We start from the raw sequence: 27,998 nt of genomic DNA, 5'->3' as shown, positions 1-27,998 counted from the left end.
TATACACCAAAAGAACGCTACGAAAAGGAAAAGACAAGTCCTCATTTGTATGGTAAGTCTAAAAATACGAAGTAAGGAATTTTCATTTTACTTATTCCACGTGGGAATTTCAGTTCAATTCCGCTTGCAGACTCAGTTGTGTTAGTCGCGGCGTCCAGTCTTTGTCGTTGCAACAGTTTTACAAAACACCTTTATACAGAGAACCACTTGGGTAAATTTTAGTGGCTGCTAACAATAAATTTGGATAAAATTATACTTGAAAGGGATTAGATAAACTAAGATACATTAAATCGTTTCTTGTTATGCTTCCTTAGTGTTTAAATAAGCGGAAGGAAAAAACGAAAATGTTTTTTTTGCGCGCGAATGGCCTAGCTAAACGAGAAAATTACACATTGCTTCTGGAACAAAGTGCCACGGATGCTTATGATACTGAAACTGACCTCCGAAGATCTGGCGGAGAGTTTTGCCGAGATATTACTTTTATAGTCGTTCTTTGCAGTGAAATCACTCTTTCCGTGATAGCTGTGAGTTGATTTTGACAGTACACGACTTCCTTCGGCCCTATTCATGCATGGAGTTTAAATAATTTTCGTGAGTTACATTTCACAAACAGGTTTCCACTTGGAAAGAAAGATGAATTCTTAAAAAGATTGATGTTTACTTGAATGTATTCAACTTTTTAACGGGAATGGACATTTAATTCGAAATAACTTCAGCAAGCTAATAAAGAAAAATACAATAGACGCGGATAAAAGGAAAACTTACATGTAAACACCAAATTAGAACATAAAGCAAGAAATAAATGAATTTTGGATCGATATGTTATACAACACAAGATATTTGAAACGCCTTTATTTTGTTATTTAAATATCTTTTTAATTTTTTTTTAATTTGAAGAACACATTATAGTGTAAGGCTTTTGCTTTGGATCGACTAAGGCCAGTGGATGATTTTTCATGTGCTAATACAGGTGGACATAAAAAACGAAACCTTTGCAAGCCAAATAAATTTTCTTTGAAAGTCTTCGTGAGATGTCAACAATGAACTTTTAATTCTATTTTCATTTTCTCTTGGTCGAGCAGAACTTTCCAGACTTTCAATCGAGTGCCAATTTCAAACACAGCTGCGTGTTTTACTGTTACGTACGTCAACGGACGTCAATTGAAACGGCTCTACGTGCGTAAAATAAAATGGGAAAACGTGTTGGACGGCTTCTGGTGGCAGAAAAAAGCCAACACTATCCACAGACCCTAGCGGTTCTAACATTTTCAAAATTTTTAATCATTTTATGCACTCAAATCCATCAAAATTCACATTCAGTTCTCTTTTTACTTGTGTTCACAGGCATAAATTATGTCTTTACGTGTTTAAATAAAATAGAGAAAATGTATAGACGTTACTACTTTTTCCGCAGACGTGAGCGGTCCATAGATTTCTTCTAATTTACTTTACGTGCATTAAAACTCACGTCTGCTAAATAATGTACACTTAATGACTGTTCCCGAGGGAAACAGTTAATTCTGTTTCCCGAGAATCTCAATGTTTCCCTTGGCAAACCTTGAGATTCTCGGGAAACAGAATTAAATGGTTTTTCGAGGGATCAGTCATTAAGTGTTTTGTTATTTAGCACGACGAAGACCTAGGATAATAGCGCTAGTCGGTCAACGCTCACGGGCAACATTCGCAGGCAACATTGCAATGTTTCTCTCTGACGTCATAGATTTTGCAATGTTACCTGCTCGGGGACTTTTAGCGGAAAACAGTGTTTATTGTTAGATGCCAAGTGACCTTGAATTAGCCAATAAGAGCGCGCGCTTTAGGAGAACGATTTCTAGCTGTATAACAATACCAATTAAAAGAAGCTTAACTTCTTTTTATATATGTTCAACTCTCTCCATGCAGGACAAATGCAGTGGATAGTTCCTTGCCTCTTTCTCTCTTGCATTTTGTTTTTTATTGTTTTATTTTTTTGAAACTGAATATTTACCGGTAAGAACGTGCTGTACAACACAGATGTTCTTCTAGATGTCATTTAAAACATAACAGGAATCTTTATTTTAACATCCTTCAACTTAATCCTGCAGATTGCACTTGGCGGGTACGAATACAAATAAAAAAATATCAAATTAAAACAGCTTTGCTTTGAAGCAAAGTAATTCTTGGTGATCGCCGGTTGTTAAATTGTCCCCACATTATAAACGACCCAAACGACGTGGACGGGGTTTGAATTGGCAGACAAGGACAAAACGTTTTAAAAATCATACATGTACATATATTTTTATCACAGCTCCTCCGGGTTTCATTCCGCAGTCGTGTCAGGAAATAAATAAAATATATTTACTGTACTCTCTCCATGCAGTCGTAAAAGGTCCGGAAAAATGCAGTGGATACTTCCTTGCCTCTTCCTCTTCTGTTCTTTCATCAGCTTTGTAACTGCTGATGACCGATGCAGGACAGAAATGAGCAAACTTGGCATGGCTCTCAAAGGATTCGTCTTTAAAAAGATGCCAGCAACAGACCCTTACAAGTGCGAAGTCATTTGCGAGCAAGAAATCACCTGCCAGAGTTATAATTATGTCATTGGGGAAGCGCTGTGTGAGCTGAATAATCGCACCAAGGAGGCAAGACCCGAGAATTTCCGCTCAGACCCTGCACGGTTTTACATCACACGCTTGAACGGTGTGTGAGCTGAATAATCGCACCAAAGAGGCAAGACCCGAGAGTTTCCGCTCAGACCCTGCACGATTATACATCACACGCTTAAACGGCAGGGGTATGTACTCAGTACAATGCAATGTTATTTCGTTAGTTTTTGAGAGTCGTTATGAAGATTTCTCCTTGAAAGAAAAGGGAGATAGTGATTGTTTCAAGCGAAGTAATTAGGATGTAATTAGATGATCGAACATGTCTGTATCTATCGATATTTATAGCCAGGGCGAGGTCTGGCCGACTTGCCCCCTTGCTTGCTTGTTTAGAGACTCGGGTGGGGTCATCCTCTTGTCAGTCAGACATGGCCGAGGCTTGAAAAACAAGGACAATTTTTTTTTTCAAAATCAGTTAAATACATGTACATAATTTTTTTTATCACAGCTCCTCTGGGTTCTATTCCGGAGCTACCAGGGCAGTCGTGTCAGGAAATAAAGGCGAGCGAGCGCAAAGACACCATTAGCAGCAAGTACTGGCTGGATCCAACTCAAAATGGAACGGCAGTTTTGATTTATTGTGACATGAACTTAGAAGGTTAGTCATCATTTACGTTGTTCTTCTTGTTTGTTGTTTGTTTGTATTCAATTTAAACGATCGAAATTAATTTTAAGTATCAAAGCATTTGTATTTTTCAATTCTTTCAGTATCTCAAGTTAATAACGTGTTGTCGGTTTTCTGTGGTGTTTAGGCTTGGCTAAATCTATATATTAGACTCATTATTGCGACACGAATGCAAACTGTACCAGCACTGTCGGTTGTGTACTTGTAAGGAACAATTTGCCGGAAATAGACGCTCGCGAACAAGTATATTGACTTTACTATTAAATACGCAATAATTTGAGAATTTAAGAGAGTGTGACTGTAAGCGCAAGCTCATGATAACCATTTTGGGTCATAAGACAAATGTCCTTAAAACTTTGCGTGCGACAAAAGCCATGTCTTAACATTATATCTTGTTTTCGTGATGAGACTGACTAGTGATCTACTGACCAGTGATATATCAAATTAAGAGCAAAGGATGCATTTACAATTTTGTAGCTTTGCCAGCTATTTACGTTTCATTTGATCATGGATCCATGCCAGTTGCGACATGCATTTACTATATTAACGATTTAAACAATTAATAAAAATATAATTATAATAATAATGATAATAATGATGATGATAATGATAATGATGATGATCATGATGATGATAACAATAATAATAATAATAACTATATGTCTATGAACTGTCTATATTTCAATTGATAAAAGGATATACACCTTATTCATAAATGGCGGACGCGCGGTTAAAGCTTGGGCCGAGTACATGGAAACGAGGCTAGTGAGGCGTCGCTTCGTGGGAAATTAAAAGATTTGTATGAAGGATTCGTGCTATTTCATGTTTATCTCTTCAATTCAGCCATCGTTTTCAACGTTTTTCAAGATTTTTTTGCTGAGAGCGTTAAGAGTGATTTAGATTGTCTTGTTTGGAGGTTACATAGCGTTTTTATTGCGAAGATTCGCAGCAACGTGTACAAGTTCACAGCTAAAAATACTGTAAGTGTTTTGAGAATGGCGTCGAGTTCTTCGGTTTCTCTGTGTGAAGATGACATTCCCGGTTCTTCGTTTGGTTCGAGAAAGCCAGCGGAGCTAGGAAACGAAGCTTTGAAATTTTGGTTAAAATGTCGTGGTGACAACTGCAAAGGATTGAAAACCAAGGCACAGCTATTGAAACGGTAAGTGGAGATATATATGAGATTGGCGCCACTGAGTGTTGTGAATGTGATTTCATGCACATGATTTTGATCTGACTTTAAGTGGCTTCTTTGACATTCAATAGCGTTGAGGAGTACTTTACAACTGGTAGACATACAATCATTGTTGATCCGGATCCGAACCTGGCGTACACGAAAAGAAAGTTAAGCAGACAGGCAAAAGAATCGGTCTTCCGCGTTTCGCAGTGAACTGTGGCGGAATGTTGTAATGGTCTGAAGAAACATCATGACCTCCTGACAACCAGTAGCGTATGTTCTCCCCACTTTTGACTGGATTTAAATATTCAAACGTTGCCAAAAATGTTTTATAATTCGGAAAACCCGTGTAGAAAACCATTGAATCGTCTGAGGTAAACCTTTCAAGTTCAAACATTCTTGATTGGAGACCTTCGATTTCTCTTCTAACGCTGAAACCTTTTTCTGAAGTACAACGCATTTTTCCTCGAGCTCCCTAACCTTCTGAAGAGCCTCGTCCAGTTTCATCTGAGCAGAACAAGAGCAGGTCTCATCATAAGTAGAACTATCGGCGCACATCTCAGAGTCTGCGGCTTGAACAATGGATTCCTCGCTCACTTCTGTTTCTGAGTCGGACAGACAAACTGTGTTCACCACTGGCGTTGTATTCAACAAATTATCTGTAATGCACTCTTTCGCTCGAGATTGTACCTGATATGTTCGCTTAGTCGGAGGCGGTCGCTTTCTAGGTGAGCTTCCTTTCCATGCGAACCTAGAAGGGATAGCAATGGCCTTCAATTGCGGGCGTCTTCCGCCAAGGCTCTTCTTGATATCCCTTTCATTGAAATGTAAGGAACAGACTTTGGTACTCTTCGTGACCTGAAAGAAGCTTCCGACTTCTCTGCGTATGGCATGTATCCACTGCTTTCTTAGTTCCTCTTCGTTTGGAAAGTTAAAAAACTGACATTTTGTCCCGCTGGTCCATTCTTGCCTCTCTGAGTACACAATGGTACGCAGCAGTGTCTGTTTGTACTTGAAGACATTGGTGCGAATCTTCGCAATAAAAACGCTATGTAACCTCCAAACAAGACAATCTAAATCACTCTTAACGCTCTCAGCAAAAAAATCTTGAAAAACGTTGAAAACGATGGCTGAATTGAAGAGATAAACATGAAATAGCACGAATCCTTCATACAAATCTTTTAATTTCCCGCGAAGCGACGCCTCACTAGCCTCGTTTCCATGTACTCGGCCCAAGCTTTAACCGCGCGTCCGCCATTTATGAATAAGGTGTATTAAAAGTTACTTTATGAGGCTGCTTCTGTTGCAATTGATTTGTGGGAATTCACTTCCATTCAGATCAGCCAGAAAAGGGTAATATTATTTTTAGTAACACAAATGCCGGCGAGAAAATTAATTTCAAAGCAATTTCGAATTTCAGCGTGTTCAGTACCCTTGGGTCTGGAAAGCGGCGCAATTCTTGACTCGCAGATAAGCGCCTCAACAGTTTGGGATGTGTACCATGCCGCCCATCAGGCCAGGTTACATTTCAAAGTCAACGGAGTTATACGAGGAGGCTGGTCGGCTCGATTTAATGACAACAATCAATGGCTGGAGGTGGATCTTCAACAAAGAACGAGGGTAACACGTATAGCGACGCAGGGGAGAAATGGATACGAGCCTGGACAGTGGGTTACAAAATACAAGTTACAGTATGGTGAAGATGGAGAAACCTTCAAGTTTTACAGGCGAATTGGAGATCATTCAGACACGGTACGATTGTAGCTTTGTGTCAATCGAACCATGAAGTTTTCCCGCCCAAAATAAGACCACACGCGACTTCCCAAAATGACATGACGAATACAAATCAATCCACTAATCTTTCTTAATTAATACAAGAGCGTTGCTTAGTCCGTAATTGAAGACAGTAGCAATCAACGTTTTACTCGAGCTTCTGATTGTCAGTGACCTTTGCTTATCACTATAGCCACTGCAGCCAAGCTTAATGGAAAATCATTTAATCACACTTCTACTGACCAGTCTTACCTAATGTAAGAAACTTGAAAAACAAAACAATAAAAAATTGGTGTTGACTAGTGGCAAGCGAAGGAAACACGCGTTACTTACTTTAGTTACTTGCTTCCATCGGGACCGATCTTTAATTTTGCCACAAGTTGTGCCTCGCCCCAAGTCAAGCCCCCTGTGCTGTTACCTTGACGTGGTGGGGAGGCTTGCGTGTCTCAGTGACCCTTGTGAGCTATACCGAGCAGGTCCAACCAAGTCGAAAAGGTTACTGGGTAGAGACAAGACAAAAATCAGCACTTGGCCCTCCAGGTTGGGGGTTGGGCGTGGTGCCAACAACTCCACCCCGTAAAAAAACACTTTGCTACGGAAACAACAACAAATGCTACAACAACTGAGGAAACACGCGTACATGCAACAAAATAAGATTGGCTTACCTTTTAATTTTTAACATTCTGAGAGAAACACCGAATGCAGTTAAAAATTCGAACTAGATTTTCCTCTGTTGCATGAAAATTTAGTTCAATTTTGAAGATTTTAAAATCCTCATTTGTAAGTGCCAGATGTTTTTTCTATCTTACTTAGATTTTCCAAGGGAACATAGACACAGACTCAGTTGTTTATCACGAACTCAACCCGATTACTGAAGCTCGCTACATTCGAGTCCGTCCCACTCAGTGGAACAAACACATATCCATGAGAATGGAGCTTTATACTTGTTAGGGTAAGTTTAAAATGACTTCAGTAAATGTATGCTATTTTATTACAAAGTTACGTCTATAGCTTATTGCTTCAACAGTGACCATGCACACATAACACAAAAATATAGCCTGTTTATATAAGCGCTACTCATCCGGCTCCAGGCCATTTTCGCGTCAGTGATGAGAGAGGGCTGGTTATCAAAACTGAGGAGTTTGACACATTCTCGTCCCCATAGCCCTTTCGTTTCTCTTAGCCGGCTTGACACGAGAAAACGAAGGGCTCTGGGGACATAGGATTTTTGAATTAATTCGATTTTTTTTGATTGGCTGTTTGAAACAAAGCATTCCTAAACGGAAGTCGAAAACGAAACGACTCTCTCATACATTCTTTTGAAACGTCATGACTGCATACATGAAGACCGGAAGTCCTAGAATCTAGGACTGGAAATCCTGTGTCCCAGAGCCCTTCGTTTTCTCATGCCAAGGCCCAGCCGGCTAAGGGAAACGAAAGGGCTATGGGCACGAGAATGGGACTGGAAATCCTGTGTCCCAGAGCCCTTCGTTTTCTCGTGCCGAGGCCCAGCCGGATAAGAGAAACGATAAGTCTATGGGAACGAGAATGAAGTTTGACATTGTCACATTTACTTGTACCCAGGCTTTGTTGGTGCTCGAGAGTTGGTCGCTGTCTGGTTTATACTCTACTCGTTTTTCGCTGTACATAATTGCTTTTGACACGAAAAAAACCTGTTTTACAATGTTCAGTCAGGATATTAAACCACTACGTCGTTAAATTAAAAACGAGGACGTTATAGTTATTTAAATCCTTGTTTCTTGTTGCTCTTAAAAGACTATTTGCAATCGTTGCCGTTTTAACTTTTGCAGATTGTCTAACAGTTCAAGAGGAGAGTTCTCCATCCCCCACGTCAAGGGGAGATGCTTGTAACCTGGAAATGACACAGAGAAAGCTCCTCTTTAGCCTAGGCCTTAGCAGGTTCTTTGTGCACGCTATGGCCAAAGAAGACTGGAGACACGTTTAGGGGTCATGAATGGTCCCTCAAAATTTCGCAGTGCTCGCAAAATTCGGCTTCTCTCACGTCTTTAACATGGCTAGATAAAGACATGAAACAAATCATGGACTCCTCCTTAGCAGAAGATCAAAAAGTTCTTTTGTTGAATCATCTTCTTCGAATCGAATGCTCGCAAAAAGTTTTTGGGTGTTCGTTTGCTCGTGGTCGCATATTTTTACAAGTGTTCGCATGCTCGGTTTTTAGTGGATGTAGGTTTTTGAAAAGTGCTCGTTGCTCGCAAGGCGAGCCTTTTTTAATGCCCGTGCTCGCAAAGAAATACGCTCTGCTCGCATGCGCGCAAACGCTCGCAAAGACTCATTCGATACCCCTACGTTTTTATCATCATAGCTCTAAGCTAATTTTCCGCTTTCATGTATCTAAGCTAATTTTTCATTTTCTTAATCGCGTCCAATGCATTACTGCTTATATCATCAAAGGCTGTAGTACAGTAGAATCCCTAGAAACTGAAGCCCTTTATGTGGGCCTCCCAGGGGGTCTACCTGTTCCCTTGATCCCCTATACAGTGCATGGAACCTCGATTTAACGAACCTCTATATAGCGAAGTCTTCGATATAACGGACGATTTTCTTCGTCCCAGTAATACTAAAATATATGGAAAAGAACCTCGATATAACGAAACCTCGTTATAACGAACATATTTTGCCAGTCCCTTGGCCCTTCGTTATATCGAGGTTCCACTGTAGTTTTTCCAGTTTCCCCTTGTTCCCCATTAATAAATTCAATTGTTCCCAAAGAATGTTCACGAAAAGTTCCTATTTATAGTTAAGATAATCCTTTTCCCCCTTTTTAAAATATTCTATTAAAATATTTAAAATATGATGTTATTTCTTGTTCCCATGAAATAAATGATCATGTTTCCTTGTTTCCAAATTCCCATGGGAGGCCCTACTTTGTATTCGTCAGCCTAGCCAAAGTTAGTATCGACTAGTAACGGTGAAAAGCATGAAACAGAAACCCGATATAATGAAGCTCCTTGGCACTTTGTAATATCAGAGTGTTTAAGGGACGGACCATTATTTTTTTGGAGGGGGGGATGAAAAATATTGAAAAAAATTGTTTGCAGGGCCTGGAAAGACAAAATAAATTGTTTGCAAACACGATAAGTATAACAAAAAATAGTAAGAATTTCGAAAAAAATGTTTGCCGAGGTGCATAAACTAAAAAAAAAAGTTTGCAGAGGAAAATTTTTCATCCCCCCCCCATCCAAGAAAATAATGGTCCGTCCCTAACAACATTGTAAATAGCTATGTAATTTTTAAATTTAATAGAATTTATCGACGCTACGACTAGTATGTTTTCAATAAATATAGAAGACTAAAGGGGCAATGTCCCTGTGTTCAAAGATAATGGGTCGGGTAACAGCTCTCACAAAGTCTCACGTGAAAGGCTTGCTACCTTAGAACCAACAACAGGAAGAATACCCCTACCCCCCCCCCCCCTTCCCAGATTGCAACTGCTAGTGGACTAGATTACGAAAGCTGCTACACTACTGAAGATTTTGCCTAACAATAAAGTACTAAAAATGAGAGATATTTTGATCGTCGTAATTAAAGCTCTGTTTTTATTGACTTTGAAAGTTCGTCATCATTAGCAAGTACCGTAGTCCGAGGTGCTGGACTTCTTCGCGCTCGCTAAAACCTGTCTGAAAGGAAAACGGGACTGAGAATCTTTTCACTACACATCGCAAGTTGTTTTTGACTGAATTCAAGAATCCAGGCGTACACCTAACCTAGTGCAAGTTTGAATTCTCCCAAACTTCGTCCAGTGTTTGAGAATTGAATGAGGGTTTGTAAACAAGACGGAGCAATCGTTTTCTATTTGTTTACGGGGCCGTAGCTAGTTACTGGGGCACTTGGCTGGGCAAAAATGTTGAATTTATTTTTTTTTTCATGTTCCTGTCGGAGATAACATCACTAGTAAGCCAGTAAATATGAAAGAAGTTTTTCTTTTTCTGATATTGCCTCGGTAAGATTCTTCGTCTGGCTACAGCCCAGGTTTAGTTATAAAACCAATAAAGTGCAACGATACGGCGTACATTTATTACGCAAAAGCCTTATGCATCGATTATGCAAAAAGTCTGCACAATAAAATTGGCTTTCTATTACCACATTAAAAATAAATAAATAAATAAATAAATAAATAAATAAGTAAATAAATGTGGCATGTTGCAGACTTCTTGAAAACCATACAGCATTTCTGATCGAAATCGAATTTAGCTACTTTTGCACGGTCATATAGTTATTTGTTAAAACCGTTTTCTTCCTTTATTCTGGCCTTAATAAAGTGGGGAATATCGAGTTTGCTTCCTCTATAAGCTCGTGTAAGAACGTGAATGTGAAACGTGAACTCAAGGGCCGGGCGGTTGTCTTGGGGGAGGTAGATATCGAGTGAGGTTTATCTGATACCACATGCAGTTCTCCACATGCTGTGTTGAAGCCAATAGATAAACACATGTTATATACGCCCCGATTATAACTGCAAATAATTTGAATAAAGTTTAAACACGGAATAAATTTTAAAGTTCGAATCCAAGAAAGTCTGTTACGAAGTTTCGGTTCAAGCTATCTAATAATCTGTTTACGTTAGTAGTTTGTTAAATACAGTAGTTTGTTGGGTAAATGAAGTTCAACTGCTGTCGCAAAGTGGTTAGCACTTATATTAGGGCGAACGTCGCTTTTCTGCGAGTTTTATACCATTGCGGCGGAAGCATACGAATCGCAGTAGCTTGTAGCGGGTGAGAAGCTGCAATATGCTTGTAATGATTTAAACGTATTACTCGTTTTGGGAAAGAAATTTATCGCAGTTCAAGAGGTGTCTCGCAACAGTTTTGTCAGGACTATACCTAACATTTTCAATCAGCTTTTTAATAATCTTCCAAGTCGGTGTTTTCCTGTCTCGCCACATTCCCTCCTCGTTTTCCCTCATTTCCATAATTTCAACTCTTCCGGCGCACAGCATTTCAGGGACAATTAACAAATCGATCTCATCGACCATAACTTGGACCAATCAGCGCGCGAGAATTCTCTTGGATATGGTATAAAAACCTATTGCTCGCTGTCTAGAAAATTGGCGGCCCGCGGCGCGTGGTCAGTTACCAAAAGAAATTTATTCATTTGTTCATATTTAAATAATCGAAACATATACGTTCTATACCTCTGCCAAAAAGGTAAATAATTACATCGACAGAAAACCGTTGTTATTAAAACTGGCTTCCAATAAATGCGACAGCTGTTGAAAGCTGTTTCATGTGTTTAATGTTTATGCTTATTAACAGGCCGAGCAACTACCACACACTAATAGAAGCTAAGACTGTCACAGGATGTGAGATAGCAACTAGCTTTCGGGTAAGTATATAAATATGGGACATTGATGTTAGCGAGTTATTCCGCCATTGTCCAATTCAACTTTGAAATACACAGGAAAACCTCTGCTGAAAAACCTTCTGCAGAAACTGAGGAAATAACTGAAAAAATGTCGCTGATAAGACAAGTATATAAATTGCATTTGACGATTTTTCAAGTCTTTGGATTTCAAGTACATGTATATATCTGTAGAGTACAGCAGGTATTGTGTCTTGAAACAAAAAATATTTAAACCCTGCCATTTATAGCTAAGACGCGGTTTCAAAACTCAGTGAAAAAGGAAACATATATCGAAGGATGCACATCTACATGTTGAGTTTATCTCGTTCAAAAATTAACGGGAAAACGAGGTTCGATTAGTGCCTCTTCCTTAACCCTAACATTATGTTAAGATCTAGAATTAGACCGTTAACGTTTTTGTTTATCATTGATCAAAGTTTAGAAACCCAATTAAGGTAAAAATACTGCGGGAGTTCTAATTAAAAACGTGCCTCCATTCCGACTTAAGTTTACAACTAATAGAGATCGTGGTGCGATCAAATATAAAATAGCTGAATGAGAACACGTATGGCAGAATTACACGAAAAACCCTCGAAAAAAATGTAAATAAAGCTTTCTTACACCTAAAACAACAAAGGTTTCATACAACAATCAATACAACGTAGGGAATCACCAATCAACAGGATGATGTCTTTTACGTCAACTGGACGCTCGGACAATTTTGTAAAACACCTGTACCTTTTGAGTAGAACACGCGTGTATTGTAAATTTAGCGGTAAGGAAAAGGTGATTTCAATCGAATAAAAAGGTGCAACAAGATATTTTAAACTTTTTGTATTATTTCTGTTTATTTAAATAATGTCGAGAAGTATTTCGTCGAAGAGCTCGAGGGGTAAAACGAAATATTTATTATTCCATTATTCCTTCTCTGAAATTACCATCATTTTGTCTATAAAATGTCATTCGTCATTGCTAAAACCCGTCTTTAAACGTCATCATTCCTTAAAAAACGTCGTTAATTAATTTGTTACCTGTCAACTGGGCGTTGATCCCAGTTCGACTTGGAAATTGCTAAGATATTACTTATGATTGATTTTTCCTTTTCAGCTCAGGTTCTAATTATCACATATGTAAAATTTAAAACGATCTCTGGCTTAAAAACTTTAAAAATACGAGCTTTCGGCTGTTTGAACTACAGCCTTCGACGGTAAAATGTAAAAAGGTAAAAAATGCAGTGTGTGAAGTTGCGAAATAAAAATGCTAATAACTAAGAATATTTGTGAAAAAGAATGTTGTACTGTCCAGGTAGAGGACAGGAATTGTTATCCGCATTGGGAGTTAGCTTCGAATGCCACGCTTCCAACGTTTTTCTTGTTCTAAAGCCGCCTTTGTCAATGACAGATGCATTATCAAAGTCAATCGCGTGATTATTGGACCAGACGTGATTAGCGATTCTCGAACCTTTTGCGGCGGTTTTAACATTTCTCAGGTGTTCTTTTTTCCTGGTGTTGAAGGCTCTGCCCGTCTCACCAATGTAACACCATGAACACTCAGCACAAGGAATTTTATAGACAACGTTTGTCTGCGATTCCAAAGAAGGTCGAAATTTTGGAGCCGGGAACTGTTGTTGGAGGGTGGTCAGTGGTTTGTTTACTACTGTGATATCGTGCTTTTTGAGAACACGGGTCAGACGTTCTGTTACGCCTTTAATGTATGGTAGAGAGGCGAATGACTTGTGTGATTCGGGCGCCTCGACCATCTTGAAAAATGTTCCAACAAGTTCCTCCGGGGACAACACTGTCAAGGGTCGGGTTTTGTTAGACTGGATGTTTTTAATGAACTTCGATGGGTAACCATTAGATTCAAGTGCTGAATGAACTCGGTTAAGTTCTCGTTGTTTTCCTTCGGAAGAGTTGGGTAAATTTAGGGCTCTGTGTAAAAGAGTTGCCGCCGTGCTAGCCTTGTGTTTATTATCATGGTGAGAATTATAATCTAGATATCTGTCTGTGTGCGTGGGCTTTCTATAAACATCGACAGCGATGGCACAGTTTCTTCGGGTGACTAAGGTGTCGAGAAAAGAGATCTTTCCATCACATTCAGTTTCGATCGTGAAAGAAATGTTAGCGTCGATTGAATTTAATGTGTCATGGAAAGCTGACACATGGTCTTTTTTGATGATACAGAAGCTGTCGTCGACATACCGTTTCCAGATTTTAGGAGGAACGGATGAACTGTTAATCGCACTTTCCTCGATCTCTTCCATACAGAGATTGGCCACGACAGGGCTAACTGGACTGCCCATTGCGCACCCGTGTACTTGTTTATAGATTTTTTCGTTGAACATAAAATCATTGTTGGACAGGGTAAATTGGAGGAGTGATATTATGTCATTGATGTCCAAATTTGTTCTCGATGAAAGAGAAGCGTCTTGTTCAAGTTTGTTCTTGATATAAATACATGCTTTATTTGGACAAGAAGCACTTACATAAAAACATATACTTAAATCAATCAGACTAAGGCAAACTAATTAAAAATCGCACCTTACTAGTATTACAGTAGAAACAATTTCTATTACTTATTAACTAAATTAATAATTACCTTTTAAAGCCCATACCAATGGAATTGCCATCAAGAAAAATTTAGACCTCTACGTATATCAGCTAACCATTAACCACTTAATCCGGGTCACAACTGAGGTATACTGAGCAGCTGTCAAAACAATAATTAATAATTTCAATCAAAAAGAAATAAATAAATAAAACAAATTTAAATCATAAGGTAAAAATAGATAGTAATCCAAGCTTCTAGCCCCCTTTTGCTCAGTTCCGTCTGGTCGGGCATCCATGGGTCTGCCCATGTTTGTCTGAATCTTTCGCCTGTTCATTTGGTCGGCTGTAGTTTTGGATTTTGCATCCTTAACAATAGTTTTAAATAATTAGATTTAAGGGATCCAAATCTTTTAGGTATGGTTTCAACGTTAACGATGCAATAAGGAAATTAAAATACACTAGACAGTCATTCAAAAGAAAGCTATTCAGATGCCTCCGGCCCCTTTTTGCTCAGCTCCGTTCGCTCGGATTTGTATGGACTTCACCCATATTTGTCGGTGGCGTTCTTGCTGTTCATTTGGTCAGCCGTAGGTATGGAATTTGCCTTCCTTACTTAAATTTAAAAACCGAAATATTAAAACCTGGAATATAGCAATGAGGGTTTTAATATAAAAAATGGCATCCCACAGCATTGGAACTAGTCCATTGCTTGCAATAAAACAAAAAACAATTTCAGTTTAACCTTGTAGAAAAAGTACATTGTTCACCTCGATAAAGTCCTCATTTTGTAAGTGCCTGTTTTTTTTCTCTATTTCACTCAGGTATTTTTGGGAAACACAGACAGCGATACAGTTGTTTATCACGCCCTAAACCCGATCATTGAAGCTCGCTACATCCGAGTCCGTCCGATGGTATGGCACACTTGGATATCCATGAGAATGGAGCTTTATTCGTGTTAGGTAAGTTTAAATGGCTTGAGTAAATATGTACTATTTTATTAATAATGTACGTCTAATGCTAATTATCACAAACAGTGGCCCATGCACCCAGAACTAAAACTACATAGCCTAAGTATGTAATCGCTTTTCATCGTTCCAGGTCATTTTGCGTGAGTGATGAGAGGAGACTGGTTAACAAAACTGAAGAGACCGAGATATTCTTTGTCACTGTTACTTGTTCCCAGGCTTTGGTAGTGCTTGAGAGTTGGGCGCTGTCGGGTTTATATTCAACTTCTTTGTTGCTGCACGCCATTAATTTATACACGAGAGGAAACCTTTTTATATAGGGCACTAAGTACGTGAAGCTCTAGCAAACTGACGTGTTTAAAATCTCATTCAACAAATTAAAGTTGGATTAATTATATATAGCCTAAGCTTGGGTGACAATTACTATGCTCAGTCCGGGACAGTAACCCACTACGTTGTTAAATTACAAAACGAGATCAGGAAAATTAGTTATTCAAATCCTTGTTAATTGTTGCCCTCGAATCAATTTTTGCTATCTTTGTGTTCATTTTTGCAGATTGAAGGAGTGCTTCTCCATCTCCAGCATCAAGGGGCGATGCTTGTAGCTTGGAAATAGCAAAGACAAAGCTTCTATTGAACCCCACCCTCAAATTCTTTGTGCACACTGTGACCAAGGAGACTGGAGACGAGTGTTCAGTCAGCACCATAGCTCTAAGCATATTTTTCGCTTTTATGTATCTATGCTAACTTTTCGCTTTTGTGTATCTAAGCTAATTTTTTATTTTTTTATTTTTACGTGTATCATGTACAATACATTACTATCTATAAAGCAAAACTCGGGCTGTAGTACAATGGGCTTCTGAGTAGAGTGGAATCCCGAGAAACCAAACCCCTTAATCAGGGTCTCCCAGGGGTCTACATGTTCCCTTGATCAATCCCTTGAAGGAGGAAAATTTTGCATTTTCCCCATGTTCCCATTAATAAATTCAATTCTTCCCAAAGAATGTCAACGAAAAGTTCCCGTTAATAGTTAATTAAAGATAGTTTTCGTTCGCTTTTTATTCTTTGATCCCATGAAATAAGTGATCATGTTCCTTGTTTTCAAATATCCCTGGGAGGCCCTCCTTTGTATTTGTCAGCCCAGCCAAAGTTAGTAACGACCAGTAACCGTCAAAAGCATGAAACAGAAATCCAAAATAATGAAGCCCCTGGCACTTCGCCATATCGGAGTTTTTACAATACTGTAAATAGCTACGTTATTTAAGACATATATCTACGACTAGCATGTTTTCAAGAAATATATCAGACTGAAGGGGCAATGTCCTTGCGTTTAAAGGTAATGGGTTGGATAGCAGCTCTCGCAAGGTTTTACACGTGTGGCTCGCTGCCCTTTGAAAAAAACAACAGGAACAATGCTCCTAGTAGAGCCCCAAAATAACGCCAACTGCATGCTTATTATTTATTATTACTGACACCAGCATGCAGTAACGACTAGTAACGACTAGTAACGGTGAAAAGCGCAGCATCAAACTGAAACCCAAAATAGTGAAGCCCCTGGCACTTCGCTATATCGGAGTTTTAACAATATTGTAAATAGCTACGTAATTTAAGACATATATCTACGACTAGCATGTTTTCAAGAAATATATCAGACTGAAGGGGCAATGTCCTTGCGTTTAAAGGTAATGGGTTGGATAGCAGCTCTCGCAAGGTTTTACACGTGTGGCTCCCTGCCCTTTGAAAAAACAACAGGAACAACGCTCTTTGTAGAGCCCCAAAATAACGCCAACTGCATGCTGACACCAAAGGATCAGATGAATTGCAACCGTAAGAGAGTTGCTACACTTCTGAAGATATTGCCCAACAATTAATAATTGAGAGATATTTTGATCGTCGAAGTTTTTATTTCTTCACACTCGCTAAAAACAGTCTGGGAGGAAACTGGACTGAAAAAATACTTCCATTTTACATAACGTTTACATCACATGATGCAAGTTTGAATTCTCCCAAACTTTGTCCATTGTTTGAGAATCATGATGGTTTGTAAACAAGATGCAGCCGTTTTCAATCTGTTTAGTATAAAATATATAAAGCCAACAAAGTGCAACGATATGGCATACATGTATTGCATATATAGCTTATGCAAAACATCTACACAACAGAGCAACTGTTCTATTACCAGATTAAGAAATAGATGCGGCATGCAGCGGACTTCTTGAAAACCTTACAGCATTTCTATTCGAAATCGAATTTTGATATTTAAAGACTTTTAGCTACTTTTGTCATCTATATAGTTATTTGTTGAAACCAAGGGTAAACCGTTGTTTTCTTCCATTTTTCTGGCCTTAATTTTGAAGTGAAGAATATCGAGTTTGCTTCCTCCACAAGCTCGTGTAAGAACGTGATTGTGAAGCGTGAAGGACGGTGGGTGTGTTGGGGGAGGTAGACATCTAGAGAGGTATACAGTAAAAACCCGCGAGTAAGAACCTATTGTTTTTCAGGTTATCCTAAACAGGTTCTTACATAAAGGGTTATTAACACAAATTTAGGCTAATTAGGTTCTTAATAGGTTCCTAATTTCTGAAGAAAAAAATCAATGTTTTTATAGAGATCTTAGTGGCATGCAGCCTTTTTCTTGTATAAAATTTGCATACCACATAGTGTTTATAAATGTCAAAATGAAGCAATAATCATATCAATATTTTCCCAAAAGTAAACATGTTTAATCAATTTGTATAGGTAATCATATGATTTCGAGTGCAATTTGGGATAAATCAGCACAAGTAAATTTTTCAAAGGCTAACAAATTTAAAAAATTTACGAGTGTTGATTTATCCCAAATTGTACGAGAAAAATCATGTGATTACTTGTTAATAATACACATACAAAAATTTCACTTGAAGTGGATAACAAACAAAACGTGTTCAGTGGCTTACCTTTCCGATTCGTTCTTAAACATAACGGAGTTGCCGGGCTTTGTAAAATCCAGATACCGCTAGGGAATTTTAAAGCTCTCTGTCATGCATTATCAGGTGCTTTTATCCTCATTCAGTTGTATTGGTATGGGCTAAAATGTCTAACTTCAACTCACTCTTGAAATATTCCTTCTTTACGAGCCGTCGCGTAAGAGAATCCACGATTGGTAGCTTTCAGTAGTTTCGTAAAGCCTTTCTTGAGCTGTACAAACGTCCAATTTCTAGTAGTTTGGTTTATATACTTATAATTTTTGTTAAATCGGTCAAACTTTTCATGGATCGTTATGTTTTTGCTCGATTTTTGCTCTCTCAAGCACTCCAACATCGGCCGCCATTTTGTTTTGGCGCGCTTTCCGACTTTCCTGTCAATCAATTTAATTTCAACTTTCTGCACTCAATTTCAACTTTCTGCAGTGTTTCAGTCTGTTTGGGATTAATTGACGTGCTTTCAGCCAATGAGCATGCAGAAATTTTTGTATGTATATTATTATAGAAATTAAGAACCAGTCCTGTTTCCAAATTTTAGGCTAAATAGGTTCTTATAAAAATGGTATCTAATTTGCAAATTTTAGCCTAACAGGTTCTTAAATGTTAGGTTCTTACTCGCGTGTTTTTACTGTATCTGATACCAGTTCTCCGCATATTTTGTTTAAGCCAACAGAAAAGCACATGTTATATACGCCCTGATTATCACTGCAAGTAATTTGAATAAAGTTTAACCCTTTAAGTCCTAGCCACGCATATGTGCGTGGAAAATACCACCAGTGATTGAAAAAACTCTAGCTTTTACATATCTGGGCACATGATAGTAATGACTGCTTTTTATGGCAAAGTGATAATTTTCATAGCTTTAAAAGCCAACTAACTGACTAAAACTCTTGATTTCTGTTGCATATGGTTGTTTGTTCAGCAGCAAATCTGAAAATGCCCGTTTTCTACGTAACAGGACAACAACAAAAAACACACATCTTTGCCTCCATTTTTTTTAATGAAAAAATAATTCTGACTTCAAAAATATACATTTGCAGCAAACTTCAACCCTATTCCCTTCCGTTCACCAAGGAAATTTCCCATCAATCATTCAGCAGACTCAGCAATTACTATTCGATTAGAGCTATGCTTGCAAACCTGTAATTTCCTCGTTGCTGACCGAAAGGGATGCTTGGGAAAAACTGTCATGGCGACGGCATGAAAGGCTTCCTACCTTTATTCTTCCATATATTTTTTATAAGTGTCGAGCCACCCAATCCTGCCGGCAAAATGTTGCACCGATTGCATTCTTTGGAAGTCAGAACTCGTCCAAAATGCCTTGGCAGGTCTTGGAATCCACCCACAGAACGGCCAGAGAGACAACTTTACCAATGAACCGCCATCTTTCGATTCGAATATTTCTGGCGTTCCAATCAAGACAAAATCATCTCTCACCTCTGGTTTCTTTCAGATGCTGGCCTCTACCCACCATTCTAGCTTAATGATGCCAGCCTGGGGGCTTCTGCAGTGGAAAATGACTCGAAAAAACACTTAAAAACGAAATATTCGCCAGATTCGAGCCCGTATGCTCGCTCAACAAGAAAGAAACGGTTGAATGCTGACGTCACAATAAAACTTTGAGCCATCAGTGTTTTGAAACAGCACACATTTTTACTTGAGCTTCTTATATGCAATCACGAAATTCGACAGATTAGTTTAAGCCCAGAAAACTGCTTAAAAAATACCAGAACCTTAGGATTCTAAGGGTTAAATACGTAATAAATATTGAAGTTAAAATGCATGAAAGTCTTTTGCTTTAATTCATAGCAGTCAACAAAGTTTCGGTTCAAGCGATGATCAAATGATCTGTTTACGTAACGTTAGTAGGTCGTGTTAAATACAGTAGTCTGTTGGGTAAATGAACCGCCGTCGCAAAGTAGTTAGCACTTAAAGGCGAACGTCGTTTGATACGCCGGCCAGCTTCTTTGCGAGCTTTATACGACGGCGATTTATTTACAATGATCAAACTCAAGATAAGCTTAATAATGTAGGTAATGTATATAATTTCACGTGCAAACGTATATTTAAATAAAAACTTAAGTTAAAAAACGTTGACGTTCTAAATGTTTTGCTTGAGGGACCCGAAGGGTAAAATGGGAACTAGGATTTGGAAAAAATGGGAGTTAGGTCACTGGGCCTGGGAACCACAAACAAACAACAATGGGACTGGAATTGGGATTTGGGAAAGTTTGGAAAAACAATAGGCTGGGAAATGGGATTTGGGCAAAATTTGGGTGCAGGTGTGACTTTGACAGCTATCTTTCGTCCCGCTGGATGATGAAGCACTAACTTCGCTTTGAGTGAAATATAATTCTTTAAAAGAAAACAAGCTAGAATGGAGGGTTGAACAGAAAAGATTAAATATTTGTTACTCTATTCTTCCTTTCTAAAAAAATTCCTTGTTATTTGTAACTTGCGATATAAACAGTGCTGTGCGGACGGTTATTCAAATTAACCTGATGATGTCTTAGTCTTATTTGAAAACGGGTTTGTTTGGTTTTTCCTTTCTTTTTAAAGCTTTTAATAATTTTTAAGCCTTGTAAATAGTTATTTTAAAGAGCTAGACACAACTAGAAATTAAATGTCTTATTAACCAAGCACTCGCTTAAATTTTACCGTTTGCCAAAACTAATTTGGATAAAACGGGTACCAAGTCATTAACAACTGTCTCGGTTAGCTATACCTTCTAATTACCTTAATTAAACAGACTATATCGACAGCTGTTGATTTATTACTCTGTTTATCCTTTCCAGAAATTCCTTGTTATTTGTCACCATAGTTACTAATTGCGTCAATGAAAGACTGATAGAATTCTTGATCGGGGTACTATACACCGAAAGAACGCTACGAAAAGGAAAAGACAAGTCCTCATTTGTAGGGTAAGTCTAAATATACGAAGTAAGGAATTTTCATTTTACTTATTCCACGTGGGAATTTCAGTTCAATTCCGCTTGCAAACTCAATTGTGTTAGTCGCAGCGTCCAGCCTTTGTCGTTGTAACAGTTTTACAAAACATCTTTTTTAGACCCTTTTTATCAGAGAACAGCTTGGGTAAATTTTAGTGGCTGCTAAAAATAAATTTGGATAAAATTAAACTTGCAAGGGATTAGATAAACTAAGATACATTAAATCGTTTCTTGTTATGCTTCCTTAGCGTTTAAATAAGCGGGAAGGAAAAAACGAAAATGTTTTTTTTTTTGCGTGCGCGCGCGCGCGCGAATGGACTAGCTAAACGAGAAAATTACACATTGCTTCTGGAACAAAGTGCCACGGATGCTCATGATACTGAAACTGACCTCCGAAGATCTGGCGGAGAATTTTGCCGAGATATTACTTTTGTAGTCGTTCTTTGCAGTGAAATCACTCTTTCCGTGATAGCTGTGAGTTGATTTTGACAGTACACCACTTCCTTCGGCCCTATTCATGCATGGAGTTTAAATAATTTTCGTGAGTTACATTTCACAAACAGGTTTCCACTTGGAAAGAAAGATGAATTCTTAAAAAGATTGATGTTTACTTGAATGTATTCAACTTTTTAACGGGAATGGATATTTAATTCGAAATAACTTCAGCAAGCTAATAACGAAAAATACAATAGACGCGGATAAAAGGAAAACTTACATGTAAACACCAAATTAGAACATAAAGCAAGAAATAAATGAATTTTGGATCGATATGTTATACAACACAAGATATTTGAAACGCCTTTATTTTGTTATTTAAATATCTGTTTAAATTTTTTTAATTTGAAGAATACATTATAGTGTAAGGCTTTTGCTTCGGATCGACTAAGGCCAGTGGGTGATTTTTCATGTGCTAATACAGGTGGACATAAAAAACGAAACCTTTGCAAGCCAAATAAATTTTCTTTGAAAGTCTTCGTGAGATGTCAACAATGAACTTTTAATTCTATTTTCATTTTCTCTTGGTCGGGCAGAAGTTTCCAGACTTTCAATCGAGTTCCGCTTTCAAACACAGCTGCGTGTTTTACTGTTACGTACGTCAACGGACGTCAATTTAAACTGCTCTACGTGCGTAAAATAAAATGGGAAAACGTGTTGGACGACTTATGTCTGCGGAAAAAGTCAACACTATCCGCAGACCCTAGCGGTTCTAACATGTTCAAAATTTTTAATCATTTTATGCACTCAAATCCATCAAAATTCACATTCAGTTCTCTTTTTACTTGTGTTCACAGGCATAAATTATGTCTTTACGTGTTTAAATAAAATAGAGAAAATGTATGGACATTTCTACTTTTTCCGCAGACGCGAGCGGTCCATAGATTTCTTCTTATTTACTTTACTTGCATTAAAATTCACGTCTGTTAAATAATGTACACTTAATGACTGTTCCCGAGGGAAACAGTTAATTCTGTTTCCCGAGAATCTCAATGTTTCCCTCGGCAAACATTGAGATTCTCGTGAAACAGAATTAAATGGTTTTTCGAGGGATCAGTCATTAAGTGTTTTGTTATATAGCACGACGAAGACTTAGGATAATAGCGCTAGTCGGTCAACGTTCACGGGCAACATTCGCAGGCAACATTGCAATGTTTCCCTCTGACGTCCTAGATTTTGCAATGTTACCTGCTCGGGGACTTTTAGCGGAAAACAGTTTTTATTGTTAGATGCCAAGTGACCTTGAATTAGCCAATAAGAGCGCGCGCTTTAGAAGAACGATTTCTAGCTGTATAACAATACCAATTGAAAGAAGCTTAAAGTGTATATGACAGATGTTTTTCTATTTGCCTGATCAAATCTACGTGGTATGCTGATGCGAACATCGAAAAAGGAAATTCGAAATCTCGTTTTTTTCACTGCGTTTTCAACCTAAAACACGCAATATTTTCACTTCCGGTTGGGTCCAAAACCGCGCACAGTGGGGAGCTTGGTCTATTCTGCTTTTGACGTCATGGCCGGTCTAGACCCAGCTCCCCACTGGGCGCCGTGACTTCAAACAAGTGATACACTCAAGAACCAAACAAACTGAACAGGGAATTTCAAAGAAAGATTGCGGCTGGGTTGCCGGAAAACCGAAAAAAAAGCTAAAGGCTTGGAAGTTTATAAATGATCTGAAGTCTAGAGGGATACTAGTGTAATAATAGTTTTTTTAGAAAAGCCGATGGAAACAGCGTGTGAAAATAAAGCTATCATATATCATATCCGCAAATATACAGGTAAGTAAAATGAAAAGGCGGTTTTTAATCTTGACGTATTAGGCTCAAAACGAATTTAGAAGTAGCGCACGTGTTGTTGTGATTTTAGCGATTTTAAATCTATGCCGTCGCAGCTTTAAAATTCCATGTTCGGTTTGTTTGGTTATTGAGTGTATCACTGAGCGCATTCTTGTTTGACGTCACGGCGCACAGTGGGGAGCTGGGTCTAGACCGGCCATGACGTCAAAAGCAGAATAGACCCAGCTCCCCAATGTGCGCAGTTTTGGACCCAACCGGAAGTGAAATTTCACGATTTTAGAGCGCGAAAACGCGGTGAAAAAAAAAGAGATTTCGAATTTCTTTTTTCGATGTTCCCATCAGCATTCCGCGTACATTCGATCAGGCAAATAAAAAAAACTGTGTCATATACACTTTAACTTCTTTTTATATATGCTCAACTCTCTCCATGCAGGACAAATGCAGTGGATAGTTCCTTGCCTCTTTCTCTTTGGTTCCTTCATCAATTTCGTAACTTCTGATAATCGCTGCAGGAAAGAAGTGAGCAAACTTGGTATGGCTCTCAAGGGATTCGTCTTCAAAAAGATGCCATCAACAGACCCTTACAAGTGCAAAGTCATTTGCGAACAAGAAATCACCTGCCAGAGTTATAATTATGTTATAGGGGAAGCGCTGTGTGAGCTGAATAATCGCACCAAGGAGGCAAGACCCGAGAATTTCCGCTCAGACCCTGCACGGTTTTACATCACACGCTTGAACGGCAGGGGTATGTACTCAGTAGAATGCGACATTTTTTCGTTAGTTTTTGAGAGTCGTTATGAAGATTTCTCCTTGAAAGAAATGGGAGATAGTGATTGTTTCAAGCAAAGTAATTAGGGTGTAATTAGGATGGTCGAACATGTCTGTGTCATTTTTTTGTAGCCAGGGCGAGGTCAGTAGACTTGTTCCTTGCTTGCTTGATTAGATGGTAGGGTGAAATTATTCCGTGGCTGACTGTGGTACGTTGGGGCGCCATCTTGTCTGTTAGACGTGGCCGGGGCTTGAAAGGCAACGACGAAAGGTTGAAAACTTTTCAAAATACATGTACATATATTTTTATTACAGCTCCTCTGGGTTCCATTCCGGAGCTACCAGCGCAGTCCTGTCAGGAAATAAAGGAAAGTGAAGGCAAAGACACCATTAGCAGCAAGTACTGGCTGGATCCAACTCACAATGGAACGGAAGCTTTGGTTTATTGTGCCATGAACTTAGAAGGTTAGTCACAATTACTTTTAACGTGGGAGGTGTGGAGTGGGCGCTTATTTGAGGTTGGGCGCTTATTAACTTTTCCTACCTACAGGGTGGGCGCATATTCGTGGTTGGAGCTTATTCGAGGTCGGCGCTTAATCGAATCAATACGGTATTCTACGTTTAGTTTTGAAAGTCGGTTGCGCTATTTACGTTTCAATTGATCATGGATCCATGCCAGTTGAGAAATTAAGAACCTGTATTAATTGTACGAAGGATTCAAACGAATAATAATAATAATGATGATGATGATGATGATGATGATGATGATGATATACGATATAATAATGTGATTTTATTTAAATCGCTAAAATACATGTCAAAAGGTACTTTAGCAACTTCGCTGGATTTGTGGTGTAGAAAAGGTTTTATTATTTATAGTAACACAAATACCGGTGAGAACATTGATCTCAAAACGCTTTCTTCCTTCAGTGTGTCCAGTACCCCTGGGTATGGCAAGCGGTGCAATTCTTGACTCGCAGATAACCGCCTCATCAGTTTATGACGCGAATCATGCCGCCCATCAGGCCAGGTTACATTTCAAAGTAAATGGAGTGATACGAGGGGGCTGGTCATCTTTACCAAATGACAAAAATCAGTGGCTACAAGTGGATCTTCAACAAACGACAAGGGTAACACGTATAGCGACACAAGGAAGGAATGGATACAGCCCTGGACAGTGGGTTACAAAATACAAGTTACAGTATGGTGAAGATGGACAAACCTTCAAGTTTTACAAGCGAACTGGAGATCATTCAGGCACAGTAAGATAATAGATTGAGTCACTTGAAACATGATGGTTTCCGGCCTTAATTAAAATAAGACTTCAATGACTTTTCATCGTGAAACCAGCGAAGAACAATTTTTTCTACAGCTCCTGATTGTCAATGATCATTTTTAATCAATAGCTTAATAAATAATTATTTACCGTAAATCGTCAACCAAGTAAGCCTAAAGTCGCAATCAAGCCCGTGAAAAACATCATCTTTGAACATCTGAAGGAAGATATAACCTTAGTTTGCGGAGAGAAATCAAACCACGGCTATAAAGATCGATTTTTGGAGGACGCATGGAAACAATTTGAAAAGTTTTGCCTTAATTTTTCAAGTTGTTATCCATTTCCATCCTAGCCATCTGCACCCAAGGACGCTTTTTAACAGTTTCAGTGCTCTAATACGACTGAGACCATTATTTTTAGGTTTCCTAGGACACAAATACATATTTGGCTGTTCAAAACAACTGTTAAAATCCGTGACAAAGACCCTTTAAAATGTGAGAAACCAAACAGAAATCGTATTGTCCCATTACAAGCGCGGGAAAATACGCGCACAATAAACCGGGATTGGCTTCGGTTTTTGGACGTGATTGACTGAGAGGGTATTATCTTCGCTGTGATTGGATAGAACAGGTTTCAAGTGTTCTTAAAAACAATATGTTAAGTTAAGCAAAAAAAAGCAAATCAAAGAAGCTATTAAAAATCCCAAAGCTTCAGTTTTTGATCTGTCTTTTTCAGTCGGAAACTGCTAACTCAGTCATAATTAAGCTTGTGCTACATGTTTCTCTTATCCATGAAGCTTCGGTTTAACCTTGAGAAATAACTTATCTGAAATGATGCACTGATGAAGCGAAAGCTTTCATTTTGTAAGTTTCTGATGTTTTTTTTTTTTTGTATTTTACACAGGTTTTCCTGGGAAACACAGACACGGATTCAGTTGTTTATCACGATCTAAACCCGATCATTGAAGCTCGCTACATTCGCGTCCGTCCGACGGAATGGCACAATTACATATCCATGAGAATAGAGCTTTATACTTGTTAGGGTAAGTTTAAATGTATAAATGTATGGCGCACTTAATTTATTTTGTTTATGAGCAATACGTCAAATGGTAATGGTCACAACAGTGGCCCATGTACACAGAACCAAAACTGTAACGTGTGTATTTAACCGCCTCTCATCGCTTGAGGCCACTTTTGCGTCAGTCATGAGGGGACTGGATATCGAAACTGAGAAGACCGAGATTTACATTGTCGTTGATACTTGTTCCCAGGCTTCGGTGGTGCTCTAGGGTGGGCGCTGTTTGGTTTATCTTCTACTTTTTTTCGATCCGCTTTACGTCATCCCTTAATACTGGAAAGTAAACCTGTTTTTCAGGTTACTAAGTGCGTGAAGATCTTACAAAATGTATGACGCATTTAAAACCTCATACAACAATTGGTTTAGTTAAACCCTAAAGGCATGTTTAAACTAGGAAACATTGTTCCTTGTCATGTTTCCTAGGTGGCTCAGAAATTAGCGGGAATCAAGGAAAATGTTTTGCTGCTCGGGTGGCTAAACGAGGAAACAATGTTCAAAACAAACTGTCACGCATGCGCAAAAACTAGTCAATATTGCATCCATGGTGGCTAAACTGGGCAACATATGTTTCGGAAGCAAATTTTGTGTCTGGGAAGCAAAAATGTTTTTGACTTTTAAGTCAAAAACATTTTTTAAGTCAAAAACATTTTTGCTTCCTTAAAAGGCAAAAACATTTTTTGTTTCCGTGAAGCAAAATTTGTTTCCGTAACATATGTTTCCCGCGTGGCTAAACTGGGAAACATTTGCGTCCGCAAAAGTGTTTCCGCAACGACGTTTCCTAGTTTAGCCAGGCCTTAAGCTTGTGCGAGGTTCACTACGCTTAGTTGTTAAATTACCAAACGAGGCAATAACAGTTATTCATTCCTTGTTGCTTGTTGCCCTGGAAAAATTCTTGCAACCTCTTTTTTCACTTTTGCAGATTGTCTAAGAGCTCTCGACCTTCAACATCAAGGGGTGATGCTTGTAGCTTGTAAATAGCAAAGATGAAGCTTCTCTTTCCAGATCTTCATGCACGCTATGGCCAAGGAGCCTAGAGACGAGGTTTCGTCATCATAGCTTTAAACAAATTGTTTGCTTTTATGTTTCTTAGCTAATTTTTAGTTTTGTTTATCACGTGCAATGCATTACTGCCAATATTTGACAAAGGCCATAGTACGGTGGAATCTCGAGAAACCAAACTCCTTCAAGAGGATCTTCCAAAGGATCTACAGAAAAATGTTCACGAAAAGTTCCCGTTAATAGTAAAGATAATTCTTGTTCTCTTTTAGAATAATCCAAACTTATACATTGTTCCCTTGAAATGTTTCCTTGTTCCCAAAACACCCATGCGCGAAGGACCTCCTTTGTAAAGAATCATACTCGTCAGCCTAGCCAAAGTTAGTAAGAATGAAGTGAATATGAAGAAACCCGATATAAGAGAGCCCCTTGGCACCTCGTCGTGATATAACTGTGCCAATAGCTACGTAATTTATGGCATTGATCAACAAATAGAATGTTTTTTATAAATATATTAGACTGAAGGGGCAATATCCCTGCGTTCAGAGATAATGGGTCGGGTAACAGCTCTC

General features: G+C 38.6%; 2 protein-coding genes across 2 annotated transcripts; both read left to right on the top strand.

Annotated features, from left to right (window-relative positions):
• Positions 1–14: 14 nt before the first annotated feature.
• Positions 15–27,899, top strand: LOC144649531 (EGF-like repeat and discoidin I-like domain-containing protein 3). Its single transcript, XM_078509045.1, has 6 exons — positions 15–52; positions 23,743–24,054; positions 24,393–24,542; positions 25,008–25,339; positions 26,257–26,395; positions 27,350–27,899. Exons 2-5 carry the CDS (start codon positions 23,748–23,750, stop codon positions 26,392–26,394), a joined length of 927 nt encoding a protein of 308 aa, XP_078365171.1. The 5' UTR covers positions 15–52; positions 23,743–23,747; the 3' UTR covers position 26,395; positions 27,350–27,899.
• On the top strand, positions 2,355–3,245 carry LOC144649543 (uncharacterized). The gene is made up of 3 exons (XM_078509058.1): positions 2,355–2,679; positions 2,935–2,940; positions 3,091–3,245. The coding sequence occupies exons 1-3, from the start codon at positions 2,379–2,381 to the stop codon at positions 3,243–3,245; spliced, it is 462 nt and encodes a 153-aa protein (XP_078365184.1). The 5' UTR covers positions 2,355–2,378.
• Positions 27,900–27,998: the final 99 nt, after the last annotated feature.

Source organism: Oculina patagonica, chromosome 4, assembly GCF_052425735.1.
Source record: "Oculina patagonica isolate OP01 chromosome 4, crgOcupat, whole genome shotgun sequence".
Taxonomy (NCBI): Eukaryota; Metazoa; Cnidaria; class Anthozoa; order Scleractinia; family Oculinidae; genus Oculina; species Oculina patagonica.
The sequence above is the reverse complement of the archived record's forward strand: the minus strand, read 5'-3'. Positions and strand labels throughout refer to the sequence as shown.

Coding starts and splice junctions, on each gene's coding strand:
- LOC144649543 (XM_078509058.1), top strand. CDS start 2,379: ATGCAGTGGATACTTCCTTGCCTCTTCCTCTTCTGTTCTTTCATCAGC.
- LOC144649531 (XM_078509045.1), top strand. CDS start 23,748: ATGCAGTGGATAGTTCCTTGCCTCTTTCTCTTTGGTTCCTTCATCAAT. Junction 24,055..24,392: donor CACACGCTTGAACGGCAGGG/GTATGTACTCAG, acceptor TTTTTATTACAG/CTCCTCTGGGTTCCATTCCG. Junction 25,340..26,256: donor CTGGAGATCATTCAGGCACA/GTAAGATAATAG, acceptor TATTTTACACAG/GTTTTCCTGGGAAACACAGA.